This window comes from Capra hircus, chromosome 5 (assembly GCF_001704415.2).
Source record: "Capra hircus breed San Clemente chromosome 5, ASM170441v1, whole genome shotgun sequence".
NCBI classification, from domain to species: domain Eukaryota; kingdom Metazoa; phylum Chordata; class Mammalia; order Artiodactyla; family Bovidae; genus Capra; species Capra hircus.
Window position 1 is genome coordinate 73,945,129 of NC_030812.1, and position 20,627 is coordinate 73,965,755.

Genomic DNA, 20,627 nt, shown 5'->3' on the forward strand with positions numbered 1-20,627 from the left:
TGGGGAAGAGGAAGTATGGGCCACAGGCCAGCCCCAGAGGGCCTGGAGGAGGAGCCTCTTCTAGAGCCGAAAGAGGCTTGGCTGGGGGCCTCCCCAGAGGCAGCTCCTGGGGACTCCTGGGACCACAGCCGAGACGAGGCTAGCTGGAGGGAAGTGAGAGGTGACCTCGGCCTGGGCCCGGTCGTGAGACCCTCCGCCACCCCTGCCCTGGACGGACAGCCATGGCCAGGGCACAGCAGCTTCGGGCTGAGAGGTGAGTGCAGGGGTGCTGCCCGCCCGGGGATCCTCACTGTTCCCGGCAGGCCTTGCAGGGCAGAGGCCCACCCTCCTGCAGCCGCTTATCAATGTCAAAAGTTGAGAGGCTGGAGTTGAGTCAGACCCCCAAAACTCAGAAATACAGACTCTGAGAACTTTTTAAAGGAAACTCCTAGTAGTGGCTCACTTCCCTCAGGCACGGATGAAGACACTGAGGCTCAGAGAGGGGGAGTGTCTTTCCCAGGGTCACGCAGAAGTGGGTGGTGGAGTCTGAACGGGAACTCAGGTGTCTGGGGCCCAAGCTGGGCCTCGCTACTCCACACTATTCAGTAATGGGTTTTCATTTTCTGTTCAGATGGAGGCACAGAATCTGGCTGTTTTCCAGGGCTTGGCTCAAATGTCAACTCCTTCAAGAAACCTTCCTTAACAGCCCCCTCCAAACACTTGCCCTGTTTCCTTCTTCTGTGTAGTCCTTACTTCTCTGGCACAATAGTCTATACACACTCATCTGTTTTCTTTGTCGCTGGCTCTGCAGTTAGAAGGAAGTCCCGTAGGGTATTTATCTCTTTTGATCGTTGCTATATCCCAGGTCCGTCTAGTCAAAACTATGGTTTTTTCAGTAGTCATGCACAGATGTAAGAGCTGGACCGTAAAAAGTGCTGAGTGCTGAAGAATTGATGCTTTTTCATTGTGGTGCTCAGAAGACTCTCTTGGGAGTCCCTTGGACAGCAAGGAGATCAAAACAGTCAATCCTAGAGGAAATCAACCCTAAATATTCACTAGAAGGACTGATGCTGAAGCTGAATCCACTACTTTGGCCATCTAATGCGAAGAGCCGACTGATTGGAAAAGCCCCTGATGCAGGGAAAGATTAAGCGCAGGAGAAGAAAGGAGTGACAGAGGATGAGATGGTTCAATAGCATCACCGACTCAATGGACATGAACTTGAGCAAACTCTGGGAGATAGTGGAGGACAGGGCAGTCTGGTGTGCTGCAGTCCATGGGGTCACAAAGAGTCGACATGACTTAGCAAGTGAACAGCAAATATCCCAGGATTTGAACAATGCCAGTACTAAGTGCTTAGTAAATGCTGCTGAGTGAGTGAGTGAATGAATGAATAACAGACGGATGGATGGATCTTTGAGCTGGAAAATGTCTTTAGATCATTCTGGACCAATCCTGTCATTGTATGGATGAGAAAACTGAGCCCCAGGGAGAATAAAATATTCACTCAGGGTCACATGGAGTGAGTGGCAAGGCTGGGGCTCCGAGCATAGCCTTGCCAGGGCCTCGCCTCTTTTCTCAGGAGTCAGTCTCTGAGTTTCCTCAGTAGGTCAGCCTGTGCTCTGAGCTGTGAGGGGACCTGAGAACATAGGGCTTTGTTCCTGCCTTTCTGGATCAGAGCCGCAGATGACATCAGAAAGAGTGTGGTAAAAGCACGGAAGTGGCTCAGAGGGTCACCGGAGATGGGTCAGGCTGGTCTGGCCAAAGTGGGCAGCAGAGGGCCCCGGGTGGACTCTGCAGCTAGAAGTGGGGGCCGGGATGGAATTCCTGAATGTCAAATGTCAGAAGGAAGGTATGTGCATGCACACACACACCCCTCTGTGTTGCAGGAGGGGTATCAAATGCAAATGCTTGGAGGGTGATTCAGGAACGCCCTTCCAGGGATTTTCCTAGCAGTTCAGTGCTTAAGACTCTGTACTTCCACTGCAGGGTGTATGGGTTTGATCTCTGCTCAGAGATCTAAGATCCCACAGCCAAAAAAAGAAAAAGAATGGTCTTCAAGAGCCACAGAGGGTGGTGCTGGGGGCTGGGGTGAGGTTCAGGGAGGCAGGAGCCAAGCCCTATGTCCTCAGGTCCCCCCACAGATTCCAGCTCTTCCAGCCCCCAAGTCCTCAGTGGAGACTGGGCGTGGCATGTAAACCTGAACCTTCAGGAAATACCTGCTGTTTGAGGCTGGTGGCACCTCCTGTTTCTCAGGGCACGTAGGTCAGAGAGATGATGCCCAGAGCAGACCCCTCCCTCCTAGTCCTGGCCCCCTCTAAGCTGTGCTTGCCCCTTTATGGAGGAAGGGCGCCCTTCCCCCCTCTTTCATGGGGCTACGGAGCCATGCCTGAGGTCTCTCAGTCTCCCTCCACCTGGATGCCTATTTAAACGTGAGGTCTGGATGCCTGAGGCCGAAGTGGAGGATGTAATGCGAGGGCAGCAGATTTCCGGTAGGACTTTCAAAGGCCTGAGGCACCTGAAGGTGGAAAGGACCGCTGTGGAGGCATTGAGTGTGCTTTCCACAAGCATGTTTTGAGCGCCTACTGTGTGTAGGAGGCAGGAACCCTGAACTAGCTGCTTCCCCAGGGTCTTTCCACCCGTCACCCAGCCCCTCCTGTCCAGGCCTCCCTCATGGACTTTTCATGAACAATATCAGTCTATGGGCCCTGAGTGGACTTCAGTTCAGAGGGGTTCTGGCTGAGGTCTCCAGGGGGCAACTCTTCTAGGGGGACTTGCTGCCCATTTTTTTCGCACCCCTGCTTTTGCCCAGTGCAACAACTTCTTGGTTCAGCTCCCTGGCCCCGCCCCGCAGGCAGCCAGGCTGTTCCCACGTGGCCCACAGTGGTTGCTTTTGTTCTTGTTTAGTTGCTAAGCCATGTCCAACTCTTTGCAACCCCGAGGACTGTAGTCCGTCAGGCTCCTCTGTCCACAGGATGTCAAGCAAGCATGCTGGAGTAGGCTGCCATTTCCTCCTCCAGGGGATCTTCCCAACCCAGGGATCTAACCCACGTCTCCCTTGTCTCCTTCAGGTCTCCTATGCTGCAGGTGAATTCTTTACCGCTGAGCCACAGTGTCAGCCCACAGTGGACTTGCTATAAAACAGACACAGGGAGTGGGCTTGCACCTCCCTGAGCACCTACTATGTGCCAGTGCTGTCCTGGGCACTGGGGATATAGCCGTGAGCAGGGTCCCTGCTCCTGTGGGGCTTCTCCAGCTACGCTTGTTACAGATGTGACCTCCAAACCCTCCTGGGATATAAATACCTCCTTGGGCCCTGTCTCGGAGTGGTGGAGGGGTCAGAGTTCAGAAAGGAGTCTTCCCAAGTCTGCTGACCTTGGCAATGTCAGAGCGAGAATTCAGGTCTTCATCTTTCACCTATACCCTCCCTTCTGTGACACACAGGTCTCCCAACATAACGCTTCCTCGCCCCGCCACCCCAAGGCGGGGCACAAGCGCCCTTCATGAGCAGGCTCTGCTGGTCTCTCTGGCCTCATCCTTTGTAACTTGCCCCTTCTTGCATAGCTGAGGCCTCTGCACCCACTCTTTCTCTTGCCTGTTGTCCTGGGTTGACTCCTCTTTACCTGGTGCCACTTCTTCTGGGAAGCCCTCCCTGATCATCCTCAGTCTGAGCACACCTTGCCCTCCTTGCAGGTACAGCATCCTTGCCTCTCCCTCTGATAACTTCATGCCCGTCTTAGAGTGTCGGCTTGGCGAGCTTTCTTGCCTGCTGCACTACTGATTCTTCGAGGGACTATAGTAATGGCTGCGCTCCTGCTGTAGCTTGAAACATTGTGGACTTTTCCTTCACAGCTTCTATGATTACTGAAATCATGTAATTATTTATCCAGCTCCTCCAATCAACCATGAAACCCAGGAAGGCAGAGGCCACATTCTAGAGTTCTTAGGACAATGTCTGAGTTACAGAAGCTGCTAACAATATTATTACTGTTGTTATTATTTTAGATGGGAGACTGATGCTGTGAGAGGCTGGGATTTATCTCAGTTTAACACAGCCAGCTGTTGGGAGCTTCAAACCAGGGCCAGTGTAGCAGTGACTGGGAACAAAATTCTAGAGCCAAATCCCAGTTTTTTCGCTTTTTGGGACAAGTTCTTTAACCTCTGTGCCTTAGTCTGGAAAAAGGTGACACTGTCTTAGAAGGGCCCCCGGTGCTCCGTGCGCTTAGGACGTCGTCAGCTGTAGTTACCATTACCTGTTTCCCTGCAAAGGGCCGTTGCTGCCCCTCCAGTTCCTTCCTGCTCCACCAGCCTCCTGCTGAAGGTGAAATAGTCAGGAAATTCACCGTCTCAGGGGAGAAAGTGGCTGAGGAAGCTTCTCCCAAGGGTGTTTGTTACCACAGGACCCTGTGTGGAAAGTGAGTGGGGAGGCTGCTAGCCTGGGAGTGGTGGGGATTTCCTGTGCCTGCCCACTGCCAGCCTGAGTCACCTCCTGTGCCAGCCTCCGGAGTCCTGAGTTAGATCCCTGCAGTCCAGGTCATGTGGGGGGCCCAGCAGGGGCTGGGACTGGTCCCTACTGGCTCTGAGGTTCAGGCAGCCCTGCCCCCCACTCCCACCCTGTTTCCCAACCCCCGCAACAGGAACACGATTGCTGATGGCTTCTTGTTTCCTCATCTGTCTCCAAGCGGCTGGACTGGGTGACCCCTAGTTGCTCCTCCTCCCTTGCCTTGGCGTTCCGTTTTCTCTTTCTCCAGCTGTCCCTCTCAGTCCCCTCCTCTGCTCACGGATTGTTCTTCCCTCGGGGTTTTAACCATTAGTCACAGGGCGGAAGGTTCTTACCACTCCCACTCCAGCTGGGACCCCTTTCAACTACACTCCCTGCAGGACTCCAGAGCCACACACCAACTCTTGCAGGACCATGACCTGGGTGCCCCAGGGGCCTCTCAGATTAGCACGTCCCACAATGTGTCCATCAACTCTGCTCCCCTTCCACCCATCCTGGTCACAATACGGGTAATGTGTGGGTGTCACTCTTGACACTGCCCTTTCTTTCACCTCTATATCCAAACAGTCCCCAACCCTGCTGGTCGTAACTCTGGAATGACTCACAAATTAGCAGCGTGTCTGTTGGAAATGCTGAAGGCTGTAGAGAACAGAGGAACTGATAGTGGCTGAAACAAACAGAGGTTTATGCTTTCACATAATGAGAAGTTCAGAGGTAGGCCACAACTGGTTCTGCCGCTCAGTGACTTCAGGACCAGAGTCCCAGAGATTCCTGTGATCATTCTCACGTTTTTGCCTCATGAATGCAATGTGGCTGCTGCAAGTCCAGATGTCACATCTGCTTTCCAGGCAGGCAGTTGGGGAAAGAGGAGGAGACCCTACTAGCTTTGTCCATCTCTCTGGATCTTGAAGCAAAACCTCTCCCAGAGGCTCCTACAGATTTCCTCTTAGGTCTCTTTGGTCAGAACAGGTCACATGGCTGCTCCTCGCTGCAAGTGGGTCTGGGAAACAGCAATGGGATTATTCTGTTTGGCTCAGGCCAACTGTGACCTATCACCTTGGGGCTAGGCTTTATCACCGAGAAAAGAACTGGAGCTTGGTTAGTTAGGAAGAAGCAGAGGGCACAAAAACGGCACAGCGTCTGTTATCAGGCCTCCGTCATGTCTGTCTTCTCTTCTCATCCCCACTGTCTGGCTCAGGCCCACCTCATCTCTCAGCTGGACCACTTCAGGGCCTCCCAGTGGTGCTCCGTCCCCCCGTCTCTGCCCTCCTTTTTCTCTCCACGCAGCTGCCCAAGTTGGCCTCCTAAAGCCAGAACCCTGTTGTGTTTTCGCTCTCTTCTGAAGCTGTCCATGGCTCTCTGTTGCTTACAAAATTCCTTAGCTCTGCGCTGGAGACCCTCCTCAACCTGCCTCATCTGCCTATTCAGACTCTGATCACACTAACACCAGACTCCAACCACAATAGACTTGGTCCTCAGAGCTTTAGCACCTGCATTCACTCTGCCAGGAAGGAGGGCAGACATTCCCCTGCTCTGGTCCTACCCGGTAGACTTCTATTCATCCTTCTAGACCTGGCTCAAATATCACCTCCTCTGTGAGGATTTTCTCAACCTGGGTATAATGAGCCATCCTCTCTGGGAAGTATGTGACCCAGGGCCTAGAACAGGGTGTGATAGGCAGGGGGTGCTTGATGCTCTGTTCCTGAATGAATAATGCAGCCCCAAAGCGATTTGCTAGATTCTAGTGTGGTTGTTGACATGTGGCTCTGACTCCAGACACCTGGTCTGTGTCATAGCCTGGCATGTGAAGGGTGTTGAACAGAGAATGCTGGGTACATGGGTTCACTTGGCACAGGGCCTTGCACCTACCAGCCCCTCAATACATCAGGATGATAACCAGCATTTCTTCTCCTCCCACCTCCCTCAGTGACTTCGACCAGCTTCCTGACGACATTGCCATCTCAGCCAACATCGCCGACATTGAGGAGAAGAGAGGCTTCACCAGCCACTTCGTAAGAGAGACCCCTGCACCCTCACCCTCTGACTGCTGAGCCTCCAATGCTTTCCTCTCCTAAGTTCTATCCTGGTGGTTCTCACCAGGGCAATTCTACCCTCCAGGGGATGCTTTGCAGTAAATATCTGGAGACAGATTTAATAACCACAACCTGGGGTGGAGCATCTACTGCATGGCATCCAGGGATTCTGGTTCATGTCATGCGGTGCCCACGACAAGGAAATACCTCACCCCCAAAGTGACACTGAGGTTGAGAAATTATTATCTAACCCTAGGGCCTCTGGACCTCCACCATCCTCTACCTCTGGCCTGTGAACCTGCCCCTCCCCCCTCCCCCTGTCTGCAAAGCCCCAATCCCTGGCTTGCTGCTCAGCCTGTGGTTTTTGTCCTTAGGTTTTTGTCATCGAGGTGAAGACGAAAGGGGGGTCCAAGTACCTCATATACCGCCGCTACCGCCAGTTCTACGCCTTGCAGAGCAAGCTGGAGGAGCGCTTCGGGCGGGAGAGCAAGACCAGCCCCTCCACCTGTATCCTCCCCACACTCCCAGGTAGGCAGCGACTGGCTGCCCCGGTCAGAGCCTGCCAGCTCGCCTCTCCTCCCAGCTCTGTGGGTACTGTTCGGTGGTTCTGTTTTAGCATAAACCGTTCTATTTTAGTGAAAACTGTTTATTTAATCCATGGCCCCCTCCTGCCAGTCACAGGCTGCCACCTCTAGCTCTCCGGCCTCGGAACCCTTGACCTCTGAGCCCTGGACCTCCTGTGCTCTCTATGACCTGCACAGCTGCCCTGCTTTAGCCATCCACCACCAGGTTTGAGTGCATCAGCCCCGGCCTCCCCTCCTGGAGACAGGGATCCCTGTGTTCCCCACGTTAAACACAGACTCATCTTCCAGCCCCTCAAGGGGAACTGCCCTGTAACTCCTCAGTCCCCTGCGGGCGCTCCTCCTCTCTTGCCCTTCTGGGACACCATGGGGGCGCACCCACTGCTGCTTTTGGACGGGCCTCTCACCCTCTGCCTCCTGGCCTTCCATACCTACTCGGTCCTAACACACACCTTGGAAAGGTGCAAACTTCTCGGCTTCTCAAGGCCAGCCTTCGTGAGCCCAGTAGGAGAGAGCCCTGCCGGAATGGGGTGTAGGGTTCACGGGGTGGTCTTGGCTGTGCCTGCCCCACCCCACAGGCTGCAAAATACTCCCTGACCTTCCCTTCTTCAAGCTTCAAACCCCGCCTCCAGCTGGGGTTCCTCTCTGCCTCAGCCAGTGCCTGAGGTTCCCAGCAGCCAGCCCCAGGGAGAAAACTCACCCGTTCCATCACCCTACCCCTTCCCCATCTCTGGGCGGCAGGGAGGAGGGCCCCTTCTGCTCTCAGCTGACCTCTCCTCCCTGACAGCTTGTCCTCGCTACCCCTGTAGATTCACCTTCTCCTTCATCTACTGAGTGTCTGCCAAGCTTCACCACGGGTGGGCTTGGTTCTCTTTCATCTTTAAGCAAAAACGTATCCTAAGTGAGCATTCCGGCCAGAAGCCTCTGTGAGTCCCAAGGGCCTTCAAAGATCTCTCCTTCCTTCCACAATAAATCTTGGCTTGCTGCCTCACCTTCTCATCTTCCATTCTCTGCTCAACCCACCAATTTGGTTTCAGCTCTTCCTGCTCGGTGAGTTCCTCTGGGGACAGTGGCCCATGACCCATTAACTCTGATCCATGGGTACAACTCAGGCCTCACCTTCCTCATCCCACTTCTTCCTCTGGGATGCTCTCTCCAAACCTCTGTGGTGCCAGCCTCTCCCAATTCCCTTCCTGTCTCCCGTGGCTCCTCCATCTCCTTACAGAGTCGCCTCCTCTGGTGCTCCTGGGAAGGTGGGCACCCATCGTCCTCACTTTTGTCTTCTCACTACCCTCCCTTCCTCTTCTCTGCTGCTGCGCACAGGCAATTTGACCTGCATGCCTGACTTTAGTTGCGCTTTACTTGCTACTAATCCCCCAGTTTCTCACTACCCCAGGCCTCAGATGCTGCCCTCCTGCCACTCCCAGACACCAGTGTGCCTTCTGGGCAGTGGCCAGCAGGAGCCAGACCTATCTCACATTTGCCTTCTGGGGGGCTCTCTGAGTGGGTGATTCAGAGCCCCCTGAAGTTCCCAGAGAGGACATTTGTCTTTGATCAGCATCATCAGTTTCCCTTTCCCCACAAACACTTTGTCTTGATTTCGAGGAAGGATTCACCCATCCACTCCTCGAATATTTACTGGTTTGGCCCTTATTCTTGGCTCTTTAACCTGGGTGGCATATTGGAAGTACCTTGAGGTTAAAAGATTCTTGATGCCCATGTTCCACCCCCAGAGATTCTGATTTAAATTCTTCTGGGGTGAGTCCTCTGCAATGAGATTTTACATACTCCTTGGGTGACATGAATGCACAGCCAGACTTGAGGACCACTGTTCCAGGTGATGAGACTGTAGCTGTGAGCAATGCAAAGATCCTCTTCTCTTGGAGCTAAGAATCGGGTTTGTGTGTGTGTGTGTGTGTGTGTGTGTATGTGTGTGTGTGTGTGTGTGTGCGTGTGCAGGAAGAGGCAATAGATAAACAGTTAAAACAAGAAAAGTATCAGCTGATGATAGTACAACAGAGAATGCACATTGGATGGTGGCCCCAGAGCACCGTGGGCCGATGAGCGGGAGGAGCACTGAGCTAGCGGGAAGGGTTCCTGCCTCTGGCGGGCAGCTCCGGGCCCAGAGACAATGCTCTTGGGCCAGATTCTCAGGACAGCTCTACAGCTCTTTGTGTTTCCTCAGCCAAAGTCTACGTGGGTGTGAAACAGGAGATCGCCGAGATGCGAATACCTGCCCTCAACGCCTACATGAAGGTAAGGCAGGGCTAGGCCACGTGGCTCCTGGGGGAGGGGACAGGATGCTGAGCCCAGGGAGGGGCCCAGGTGCCATCCCTGAGAGTGGCTTTGGGAACTGGGGCTGGTTCTCCTGCTCTGATGGCCCTTATCTTCAATTCTGAAAGGCCAGGCCTGGAGAGAGAAACAGGACATGTTCTCAGGGTTCCGGGGGATGGGGCAGGAGCAGTGGAGAAGATTCAGGAAGCCACACCTTGAACTGACTAATGGCTGTGCTGAGCCTCCTGGTACAGAGGAGAAGAATAAGATCCAATGCCTGCCCCGAGGTCCCCACTGACTCATGGGAATACAGACAGATGAAGAACGGCCTGTATAACAGGGGCATGGCAAACCAGGGCCCCAGATTTCTCACATAGCACTTACATATGAACAGGACACAGGCTGGATTTTAGTGGCATCCATGGGCCTTGGACAGATGCCCTTATGTATTCCCCAACCTGTAAACTGTCTGCGTCCTCAGGAGATGGGAGCACAGAGGAAGGAGCATCTTACAGACAGTCCCAAGGCTGGTTAGGAAAGCCTTACACCAATTAAAGCTGTGCAAGAAATGGATAGCGTTCCTAGGGTACTGAGCACCCCATCACTAGAGGTATACAAGACATGGCTTGATGGCAACCTTAGGAAACTGGAGAAGGCAGCCCTCTTCAGAGCCGAGAGGCATCCTCAGAGACAGTGAGATCGCCCCTTCCTCTCCTACTCTTACGGGGAAAGAGCGCTGAGCTAGGAGTCTCTTTGGTCTTTGCTCTGTCATTCCCTGGGTGATTTAGGGTTAATTGCTCATCCTGTCTAGGTCTCAGTTTTCTTGCCTATGAAATGAGGTGGTGCTCCCAACTTTCTGGTTTCACGGGAGGGGACTGATGTTGAGAAAAGGACAGAAAAGTTCTTTGTAAACTGTGAACCTGCCTCCAGAATGTGAGACAGCATGACTCCTAATGGAGTGAGGGGGCAGGAGTGCGGAGGGGGAAGCGGAAGGGAGCAAGTGGCTGGTTTGCCCTCCCCAGCGGCTGCAGGAATCCTGGGCTCTGGGTGGAGAACAGGTAGGGCAGGAAGGCACCTGGGCTCCAGCACTGGTGGCATCTCCCCTCCAGGGGGCGCTGTGACAGCTGCTCCTTCAGGGTGGCTGGCTCCTCCAGTCTCCAGCAGGGCTGGAAGGAGCCAGAGCCAGGACGGGTGTGGAGCTGGAGCTCTTCACTCTTCACCTGGTCTTGGCAACCAGCAGCCTGGAGAATCTCATCTCTAACTGTCTGTGTCTGAGTGGGTCCCTTGAAGCCAAAAGGTCAGTCAGTGCTATGGTAACCCCACCCTGGGTTTGGAACATTCAGAGATGGGGGAGGGGGGAGCTCATTACCACTCTCTCTGACCCAGGCTGCTCATCCATTGTTGGACAGCTATTAGAAAAGCCTGGCTTCCTGTGACTTCTACTCACTGGTCTCACCTCTGTCCTCATTAAGAATAGGGTTCATGTGATAATGACAATTGCCTGGAACCAGGTGGAGTACAACTAGGAGGCTCTTGATATATCCATGAATTTGTTGGATAAATGGCTTATTTAATTCTCTCAATAACCTGTGAGTTCAGTACTCTTATTCCTATTTTAAAGTGGGGAAATGGAGGCACAGAGACGTAGAGTCACTCCCTTGGTGTCACAGAGTATTTAGTAAGTAGGATGGGGTTTGAACACACATTTCTGTGACTCCAGGATTTTGCTCTTATCCACTGTACTGTGTTGGAATAAAAGTAATAGAAACAATGATAACATTCAGCTTGGATGGGGCCTTTGCTAGATGCCTGTTCTAAGTGTTTTGCACGAATTCACTTTTTTAGTCCTTCCACAGTCCTACAAGGGAGGTACCATCACCCCCATTGTATTAATGAACACACAGAGGCATCCTTGCCCAAGGTCTCCTCAGGAGACCTTGAGTGGCAGATTCTGTCCCAGGCACAGCCTGGCTCTATCTGTGCCCTTGCGCTCATCTCTGGGCTGCCTTCTCCCATCCTCCCCATAGAGCAACTGTGCCTTTTCTAGGCTCTGAGTTTGCAGTCCCTCTGGGATGGAGTTCCCGGCCTCCCTCCACCCTGCCATCCCCAGAGGGTTTTCTGGGGGGGGGGGGCTCTGGGTGCCTCTGGAGCTGTAGCACCCAAAGCCAACTGCAGTGCTCCTGGGGACCTGCGCAGTGGACAGCTTGGAAAGATGACCCTGCCAGGTTCTGGGTGCTCTGCATCTTCACAGCTTGAGGGTCACTGCATCGTGGGTGTTGCAATCAGCATCAGATAATCAGTCTCAACCCTACCACTTCCTAGCTCTGCCCACTGACCTGGGCACTTTCCCACTCTGATCCTATAATACGACATACAGTATCAGGAAGCATCATTTAGGTGGCAATATCGCCAAGTGTTGTTAATGTGGTTTATCTGTGGTTTCCCCCACCATTGTCTCATTCTGACCTAGGGGATGAGCTTTGGTGATAGATGGCTCTGGGTGACCAGCTCTGTCACTCACTAGGCTGTGCGACCCTGGGCAGGTCCCTTCACCTCTCTGACCCTCACTCCCAGGTTATTGTGAGAGGGAGCGAGGTCACACGGTGTGGCGCTCAGGGCAGCGCCTGAACAGTCAGCACCGCATCATGTCATCTGTTGTGTCTGGAGGCCTGTGGGTCTTTTCCAAATGAGCTCTTCTCAAGTTAGGTGGTCCCTCCTGACCTTGAACCTGGGGGTAGATCTTGTGACAAGTTTCATTCACCCTGTTGAAATTTCAAAATATATCTTGTTTCTTTATCACGCAGAGAATGCATTAATGGCCAGGGAATAGTATGTGTGGGGGGAGTGGGGATGGAGCTACGGGGCAGGGATGGAGCTACCGGGCTGGGATGCCAGGACTGCTGACCCCCGGCCTGTCCTGCCTTCTCCGCAAACGCAGCACCTCCTCAGCCTGCCCATCTGGGTGCTGATGGACGAAGACGTTCGCATCTTCTTCTACCAGTCGTCCTACGACGCCGAGCAGGTGCCTCAGGCGCTCCGGCGGCTCCGCCCGCGCACCCGTAGAGTGTAAGTGGTGGGCCCCGTGCTCCCAACGGCCCTGGGCCACCTGCTGCGGACCGGGTGGGCTGTCCTGGAGGCCCCTGCCGCGAAGGCACTTTATCCCCTGAAAGAAGGAAAGGCATAGAAACTGGTTCTCTTGTCTGAGCCCTCCAGGGTGGTTTGGGTTGTTAGATAAGCTTGGAAAATCAAGCGTAGGCCTGGACGGACAGAAAGCGGGTGCGTTTTGATGTGTGACACGTCAGGCCAGAGGACAGGGGCTGTGACGGGAAGAGCTTGTTGCCGTGGTAACCACTGGCGATGGCCCGAGGGCTTTGGGTGCTTGGGGTGGGGAGAGTGGGGAAGGGAGGAGGAATGATCCTGTCTGCAAACATTCTTCCCGTCATCGCCTGGGACTCCTTGTCCCTGATTAGTTTTAGTTCCATGGGGCCGGCTGTGGCTCCTGGTGTATCACACTGGCCACCAGGGGACGCTGCTGCTCACTCCCTTATTTTAAAGGGCCCACAGCTCCCTCTGCCCCCTTCTAAGCAGGGGGGGAAAAAATCACTGAAAATTCAAGCTGATGAAATAGAGCTGCTGCTGCTAAGAATCCCAGGACAAGGCTCCTGAGCCCCACCTGCCCATCCAGCTCCTCCCTCTGTTCCGGCCAGTGTCTCCGAGTGTCCTTTCCAAGTCGTGCCTGGCCATTTCCCACAGGCACCCAGGCAGGTGTGGCCTGCATTCCAGCTGTGCCCCACAGCAGCGCTGGGTCCTGGAGTGGAGTTCAGCACTTTCTGAAGCCAATTTCCTCAGCCGGAAGATTAGGGGTTGAGTGTGGGGAGTAACGGGAAAGAGTTGGCAAGCTACGGCCCTAAGCAAATGTTTATCTGAGCCTCTGCTTTCTGGTCCACAGAGCGGGGTGCAGTCCCTCCTCCAGGGCGATGAGAGCTGGGGGTAGCGTGCTGGCACAGAGGAGCAATTGTAGCTGCATCTTTAACTCCTCTGCTGAGGCCCTTCTCTGGGCACAGAAGCAGGAGGGATGACAAGCCCCTCTTCTCTCTCCACAGAAAAAGCGAGTCCCCACAAGCTGCTGGCATTGACCGCATGGCAGCTCCACGAGCAGAGGTACCCTCCCACCTCACCACTGGGCAGCAGCCTGGCTCCACCTCCAGCCCCTGAGCCTGTCCTGCTGGTGCCCACTATGTGCCTAGGATGGGGGTTGGGTACAGGGCAGGTGGGGAGGGGAGGGAAAGGCCCACAGCCTCAGCCTCAGACACCTCAGAACCCCCAGCCAGAAGAGCGGAGGGCCTGTGATGAGCACACAGAGGCAGAGGGTACCAGCCAGCCAGCATTCATTCAGCAAGCTCAGCCCCGCCTTGGATACCAAAGCTTCAGAGGTGACTTAGACCAGGCCCTGTCCTCGAGGAGTTCACTGCTCCCCAGGGACACACTCTTAAACATGGGCATTTCAAAACCAATGTGGTCAATGCCCTGGGGACTATGGGTGTACAGGAGTCCCCAGTGAGGCCTGGGAGATGAGGAAGTTACCAAGTCCGGGGAGTTTGAACCCTTCCCTCTCTTGCTCATGCCCCCAGGCTTGGAAAGAGCACCTGCTCTGGAGTCAGGGAGACCTGGGTTCTAAACCTGGCTTCTCCCTAACAAATAGAGTGGAGCATCAGAAAGTCACTCATCCTCCCTGAGCCTCAGGTTCCTCATCTGTTAAATGCGACACTGAAGAATGTAAAGCACTGTGGTAGGAACTTGGTGAATGTTTCCTCCCTCCTTCCTTACCATTTTCTTCTCCCAGGCCCTGTTTGATTTCACTGGGAACAGCAAACATGAGCTGAATTTCAAAGTTGGAGATGTGATCTTCCTTCTCAGTCGGATCAATAAAGATTGGCTGGAGGTAAGTCTGGAAGTGAGCATGGAGGTGAGACTGAAGATGAGGAGGAAGTGAGGTTGCAGGTAAGTTGGAGGTGAAGTCGTTTTGATTCTGTGAGGGATCAGAGAAAGAGGAAGGATCTGAGACGGCCCCAGGGAAAAAATGCTGTCCAAAGGTGTAGATCGGGGAAGCCTGAGGAAATATTGTGTATGTGACTGAAGCAGAAGATTCTGGCACCTACACTTGCCTCTGACCCCATCAGTGGTCACATTAGAAAGTCAGTTAACCCTCTGAGTTTCATTTCTTGTTCTGTAACAGGGTCTCTCAGCCTGTTCACTCTGACACGTGGGAGCAGGCAGTTCTCTGTTGGGGTGCACCCCTGTGCACTGTGGGGTGTTTAATGGTGACCTTGGCATCCATCTGTTAGATGCCAGTAGCACCCCTCCAGCTGCAGCAGTCAAGTGTGTCCCCAGACCTCTGGCCCCAGAAGGCAGAATCACGCCCAGTGGAGACGTGCTGTTTGTAATCGGGTAAAGTTACTCACCACTCAGGGAGCGAGTGAAAGTGAGGTGGGAGACTCACTTGAACTCCAGCGTCTGACGTCACATCCTAGCTGTTTTTAGCTAGCTTTGTGACTTTGGGAAACTTACTCAACCGCGTGATTTCCTCTCCCGTAAATGGAGATAACCCTGGCTGTTTCTTCATAGGTTTCTGGGAAGGGTTGAAGGAGACGCAGATGTTCAGGGCTCGGCCTATATAGAGCCTGGGTGTGTGGCATCTTGACCACGCTTTGTCCCTGCCAGCAGCAAGCATGGTCCTTACAGAGGCTCAGAGCACAACTGAAGATGGAGCGGGTATCACCGAGTGGGAAGTCCTGGCCTCGTGCAGCCTTTTGGATTAAGTCCTCTTGTTATGAAAGACTCTCTTTTCTCAGGGCTCCTGAAGCGGTGCGTGAAGGAGCTTATGGAACAGGTCCCGAGGCAGGGCCAGCTGCCAGGGGTCTGGGAACCATTGAGGGAAGGGGACGGTCCCTGGCACCCAGGGGCTGGAGAGGAGTATGGGCCAACTGTTCATCTCACAACTTGGTTTGATTTTTTTACCCCAGTCCCGCAGCTCTGTCTCAGGTACTCACGAGCTCTGACAGCTGAAGGGTATTGCTGGGTCATTCTCCAGAAACAGGAAATGTTTGTTGACTTCTTGTTTTCTGAAGGTTCTGTGGGTCAGTATGCTAACTGACTTCTGGCTTCAGATGGATAGGAGGGTTAGGGGAAGAGCAAGGGTACTACCTCAGCCTCAGTTTATATGTCTGTAAAAGAGGCTGGAACAGTATGTCTTCCATAGGGTTATGAAGATTAAGAGAACAGGGGACAAAGCACAGCGATGGCTAGGTCTTGGCTGGATTTAGCAGAGAGGCCTGGCTGGAGGGAGAATTCTGGTTGTTTGGTCTAGAGCAGGTGGTGTCCATGGATGGATGGATGAATGAACGGGCCCCGACTCTCACCCCTCTCCCTCCCCTATCCCGTTTTCCTCCTGGACACCTACCACCATACGACTGCTCGTAAATTTCACCTGTTTACCTGTGCCTTGTCTGGAGCACAGTGGAAGCTCCAGGGGGGAGGGCAGGGATTTCCATCCCTTCTGAGTACCCAGAGCCTACCCCTTAGTTGGCACTCAAGAAATAGCCAAATGAATGACTGAGTGAGGGAATAAATGAATGAGATGAAAGCAGGTTTCCAGATAAATTCAGGTCTTGACTTGTTCAAAAACGTATTTCTTGGGGTGAACAGCTTGGTGACCTTGCCCACTTTTTCTCTTTCTTCTGCATAAGGGGACCCAGACCTTGTCTGCCTTTCCCCATCATTATAAACGGGCAGGACCCCGAGGCATGGCCCTGCTGCCTCTCCCAGCACCCACAGGGCAGTGTCTTCTTTCTTCCCTCAGGGCACTGTCCGGGGAACCACAGGCATCTTCCCAGTGTCCTTTGTGAAGATCCTCAAGGACTTCCCAGAGGAGGAAGACCCCACCAACTGGCTACGCTGCTACTACTACGAGGACACCATCAGCACCATCAAGTTGGTGGCCCGCTGGGAGGGAGGGATCTGTCCAGCTTCCCCGGCCCTCCCCAACCCCATCCCACCCCTGGGCTCCAAGACCCAAACCAGATCACATGTTCCCCGACCAAACACACACACCTGAAAACCCGCAGTGGCTCCCACCATCCTCCAGATAAGTCATACCCCGTCACAAGACTTCCAGTGTGACCTGGCCAGCCTCGTTCCCTTGTCCCCCTCCTGGCCGGCTGCCTCCTTACTCCTGCCCACTCTCTCCTTAGGGACATTGCAGTGGAGGAGGACCTCAGCAGCACCCCTCTCTTCAAGGACTTGCTGGAGCTCATGAGGTGAGGGGCTAGGGTGGGAGTTTTGAGGGGCATCAGACACCCTGCAGCAGAGAACAGAGGGAGGAACACGGCACATTCAAGGACTGGGCGTTTTGTGTCTATTTCACCTTTTTGTTTTATCCACAGCCCAGCCCTGCAGGCTGGGTATCAGCTCACCACATTAGAGATGAGGGGGGAGGGGTGCTGCAGAGAGGTAAAGGGGCTTGCGGTTTGTGGGCCTGGATTTGCTGAAGTTTTTCCAAGTCAAAACCTTGGACTTGAACCCTCCTCCATCAGGGAACCACCACCTCCCAAGACCCAGTTATGAACAGTTGCATTACAGAATGGAAATAGCATTGTCATATTCCTGACTGTAAAAGTAATATCTATTCATTACTTTTTAAAAAGAATGTCAGAAGTCATGGAAAAGTATAAAGAAGTGAAATCACCTCATTTTTACTCCTCTCATTATCTGATGTGCATTCATATTTCTTCAGCTCACACCCCACCTGCACCCCACTCTCCATAATTTTATTATTTAGTTGGCTTCAGAGCATTGTTCTGTGGCTGCACCATAACTAAAGCAGCTATCCCCTTTTGTTGGCATTTAAGTTATCTTCCACTTTTTCACTATACTACTGTGAATAGTGCTGTGATTCGTCTATTTGATGTCTTGCCTGATTATTTCCTTAGGATGACTTTCTAGAAGTGAGGTTTGGGGATCAAGGTGTTTGCAAGTCAGATAGAGCTCCTGACTCATTTTGTCAGATTTACCAGTGGAAAGTCTGAATGGCTGTTCACCCGTCTGCCTGTACCCAGATCAGACACTTCCAGTCCTTCATGAGTTCTTTGTGGCCACACACAGGGCTGTCTCAGGACCTTTATCCTCCTCTACTCTGTGCTCAATAAAACCCACTTCTCTTCCCTATGACAGTTCTTAAGTCTTCAGCGCACTATGAGACATTTCAAGCTATTCCATGAATTTATTGTGAAAGTCCCAGTTTCCCCTGGAGGTCTCAGTTTCCCCATCTGTACAATGGGAGATTGGACCACTCGGATGATAGAACCAGTGTCCGTCTCTGACCTCTTCCAATTCTTAGATCCCGGCCCTAAATCTCCCTTCATCCCCTCTCCCTGCTCCCACACCTAGGCCTAAAGGCTACTGGACCTTTCCCGAACCCTGATCTCTCCCATCCAGGAGGGAGTTCCAGAGAGAGGACATCGCCCTCAACTACCAGGATGCTGAGGGGGACCTGGTTCGGCTGCTGTCGGATGAGGATGTGAGGCTCATGGTGAAGCGGGCCCGAGGTCTCCCCTCCCAGAGGCGTCTCTTCCCCTGGAAGCTGCATGTCACCCAGGAGGACAACTACAAGGTCTACAATACGGTCCCCTGAGCCAGTGGTGTCCCTGGGGCAGTGAGGGGACTCCTGGCAAAGATCTCTCTGAGGGGATTAGGACCAAGAAAGACTGGGCGTGTGGGACAGACTTCCTGGTTCTGAGTTGGACAGACCTGCTGACCTTGGCTTGTACATTTGGTCTCTGAATTAAATAAACCATTTCATCTCAAAGGAGCAGGCTGAGGAAGAGAATGTCTTTGGAAGAAAGAGGAGAGGAAGTAAAAACCCATTCATGAGTATCACTGAGGGATCATTTATATACAGAAGTGGGCCCTGGCTTTGAGCCTCTAATTCAGCCACCTGTTTCCTCACCTTGTCCCCTTGTGTGGTGAAACCCAGTGACACTCCTGTCCCTTCTGGTCACTCCCTTTTAAACCCTTTCCTAGGAGTAACCACTTGCCTCATGGAAGTCATCTTTCCCTGGGTACCCTCAGGGTCAGGCCAACACCAAGCCCTCTGTGTGACCAAGGTCAGGGGCTTCCTCTGCCCTCTTATTCCTGCTACTCTGCAGAAGGGCAGAGACCTGAGTTGTGGTGTTGGTGGTCTTCATTGTAAGTAAGGGGTGAAGGGAGGGTGGACTCTGGCCCCCCTGGGGAGGAAGAAGAAGCAGAATGGCAGGATCTCCCTCTGTGAGCTGAAGCCTTTTCTCTCCTAAGCAGACAAAATGTCAGTAGGTATCACCTTCAGTAAGACTGCAGGAGGGGCTTGGCAGATGCCTCTTCTCAGTGAAACAAACATTTAACTGATTAAAAAGTACTAAAAACCAACCATTGAAAGTTTAGAGGCCCTACTGCTGCAGCACAATGAGACCCTAGATAGCACACGCTCTTTGAAGAATCATGAGCCTAAGAAGAAGCAGTGGGTTCTCCAATGATCCTCCCATACCACTACCCACCCCTGCTGAAAAAAAAAAAAATCCCATGATAAGACCTGGGGTCAGAACCCAGAGACTCTGGGAGGTTGTTCTGGAATGCAGAAGCAGTGCTACTGTTAGAATGCTGAGGCCCAGGGAGGCCATGGCATAAAGAGCATGGACCAGGGGCTCTTGTGCTAGATCAAGGCCTAGGGGTAAAGGATGAGGTGATTCCGAGAGAGTGGTATCCCTGCCTCTAAGCAGAAAAAAGTCCCCTCTGGAGTGATGTGTTCCCAGTTAGGCTGACTGGAGCCACTTGAATTAAAATGCAATAAAATCTCCTAGTCAAAGATCACTGAATCTCTGTGAGTGACAATAGGCAGTGAGAATAAATGATAGCTTTAGACTCCCAGGGTCTGCAGATTATTGAACTCCATGGCTAAAGTGTTCAAAGAAATAAAGGATGAAATCATAAAAATGAACAACCTAAAGTGAATGACCAGGCAGATTTGCAAAAGAAAAATGGTGTATGTATGGGTGTATGTGTGTGTACATCTGTTGAGGCAGAAAAGACAGTGAATGCGTTAAACAGCATCAAAACATTACACACAGGTGATGAGAAAATTAGTGAATTGAAAGATAAAACCAGAAATTACGCAGAATATAACAGAGAGACAAGTAGTTGGAGAGTATAAAGATGGAATTAAGAGATGTAAACAATAGAATGAGATTAAAAAAAATCAGGATCTCAGTATGAGAAAATAAAGAAAATGGCAAAGAGGTTATGTTTAAATAGATGGCAGATATAGTATTTCAATACTGATGAAAAACGTAAATCTATGGATATAAGAAACATGTATGGATAGGCAGGATGAATAAAAAATGGTCATAACTGGCTACAATAGATCAAAACTACAGAACATGGAAGCCCAAGAGAATATGTTAAAAGCAGTCAGAGAAAGTGGAGATCACTACCAAATAACAATTAGAATGAGAAGCAGACTTTTCAATTGCACCAATGGAAGACAAAACCATTATAATTGTACCTTCAGATTTTTAGAGAACATAACTTTCCATCTAGAACTTTATGGTCAGTAAAATCATCTTTCAGGAATGAAGGTGAGAGGACTTCCCTGGTGGTCCAGTGGTTAAGAATCAGCTGGCAATGCAGGAGACATAGGTTCAATCCTGGTCTGGGAACTAAGATCCTACATGCAACAGGCGTAACTAAGCCTGTGAGCCACAACTACTGAAGTCCAGGCACTCTGGAGACTGTGCTTCACAACCAGAGAAGCCACCATTCGCCACAACTAGACAAAAGTCCACACAGCAATGAAGTGCTCACGTGCTGAAACAAAGACCCACTGCAGCCAAAAATAAATAAAAATAATGAAAGTGTGTGTGTTAGTTGCTCAGTCGTGTCTGACTCTTTGTGATCCCATGGACTATAGCCTGCCAAGCTCCTCTGTCCATGGAATTCTCCAGGCAAGAATACTAGAGTGGATTGCCATTCCCTCCTCCAGGGGATCTTTCTGACCTAGGAATCGAACCCAGGTCTCCTGCATGGCAGGCAGGTTTTTTACTGTCTGAGTCACCAGGGAGGCAATGAATGTGAAATGAAATGGATAAATATGGAAAATCTGTCATCAAGATACCTGAACTATGCCGTATATCAGAAATTAGCCCAACATTGTAAATCAACTATACTTCAATG

The 20,627-nt window shown here is 52.2% G+C and overlaps 1 protein-coding gene across 1 annotated transcript; it reads left to right on the top strand.

The window, feature by feature from the left end:
* On the top strand, window positions 39–18,299 carry NCF4 (neutrophil cytosolic factor 4). Its single transcript, XM_005680667.3, has 10 exons — window positions 39–253; window positions 6,408–6,492; window positions 6,888–7,041; window positions 9,280–9,350; window positions 12,307–12,434; window positions 13,472–13,529; window positions 14,212–14,310; window positions 16,228–16,358; window positions 16,619–16,684; window positions 17,862–18,299. The coding sequence occupies exons 1-10, from the start codon at window positions 222–224 to the stop codon at window positions 18,055–18,057; spliced, it is 1,020 nt and encodes a 339-aa protein (XP_005680724.1). The 5' UTR covers window positions 39–221; the 3' UTR covers window positions 18,058–18,299.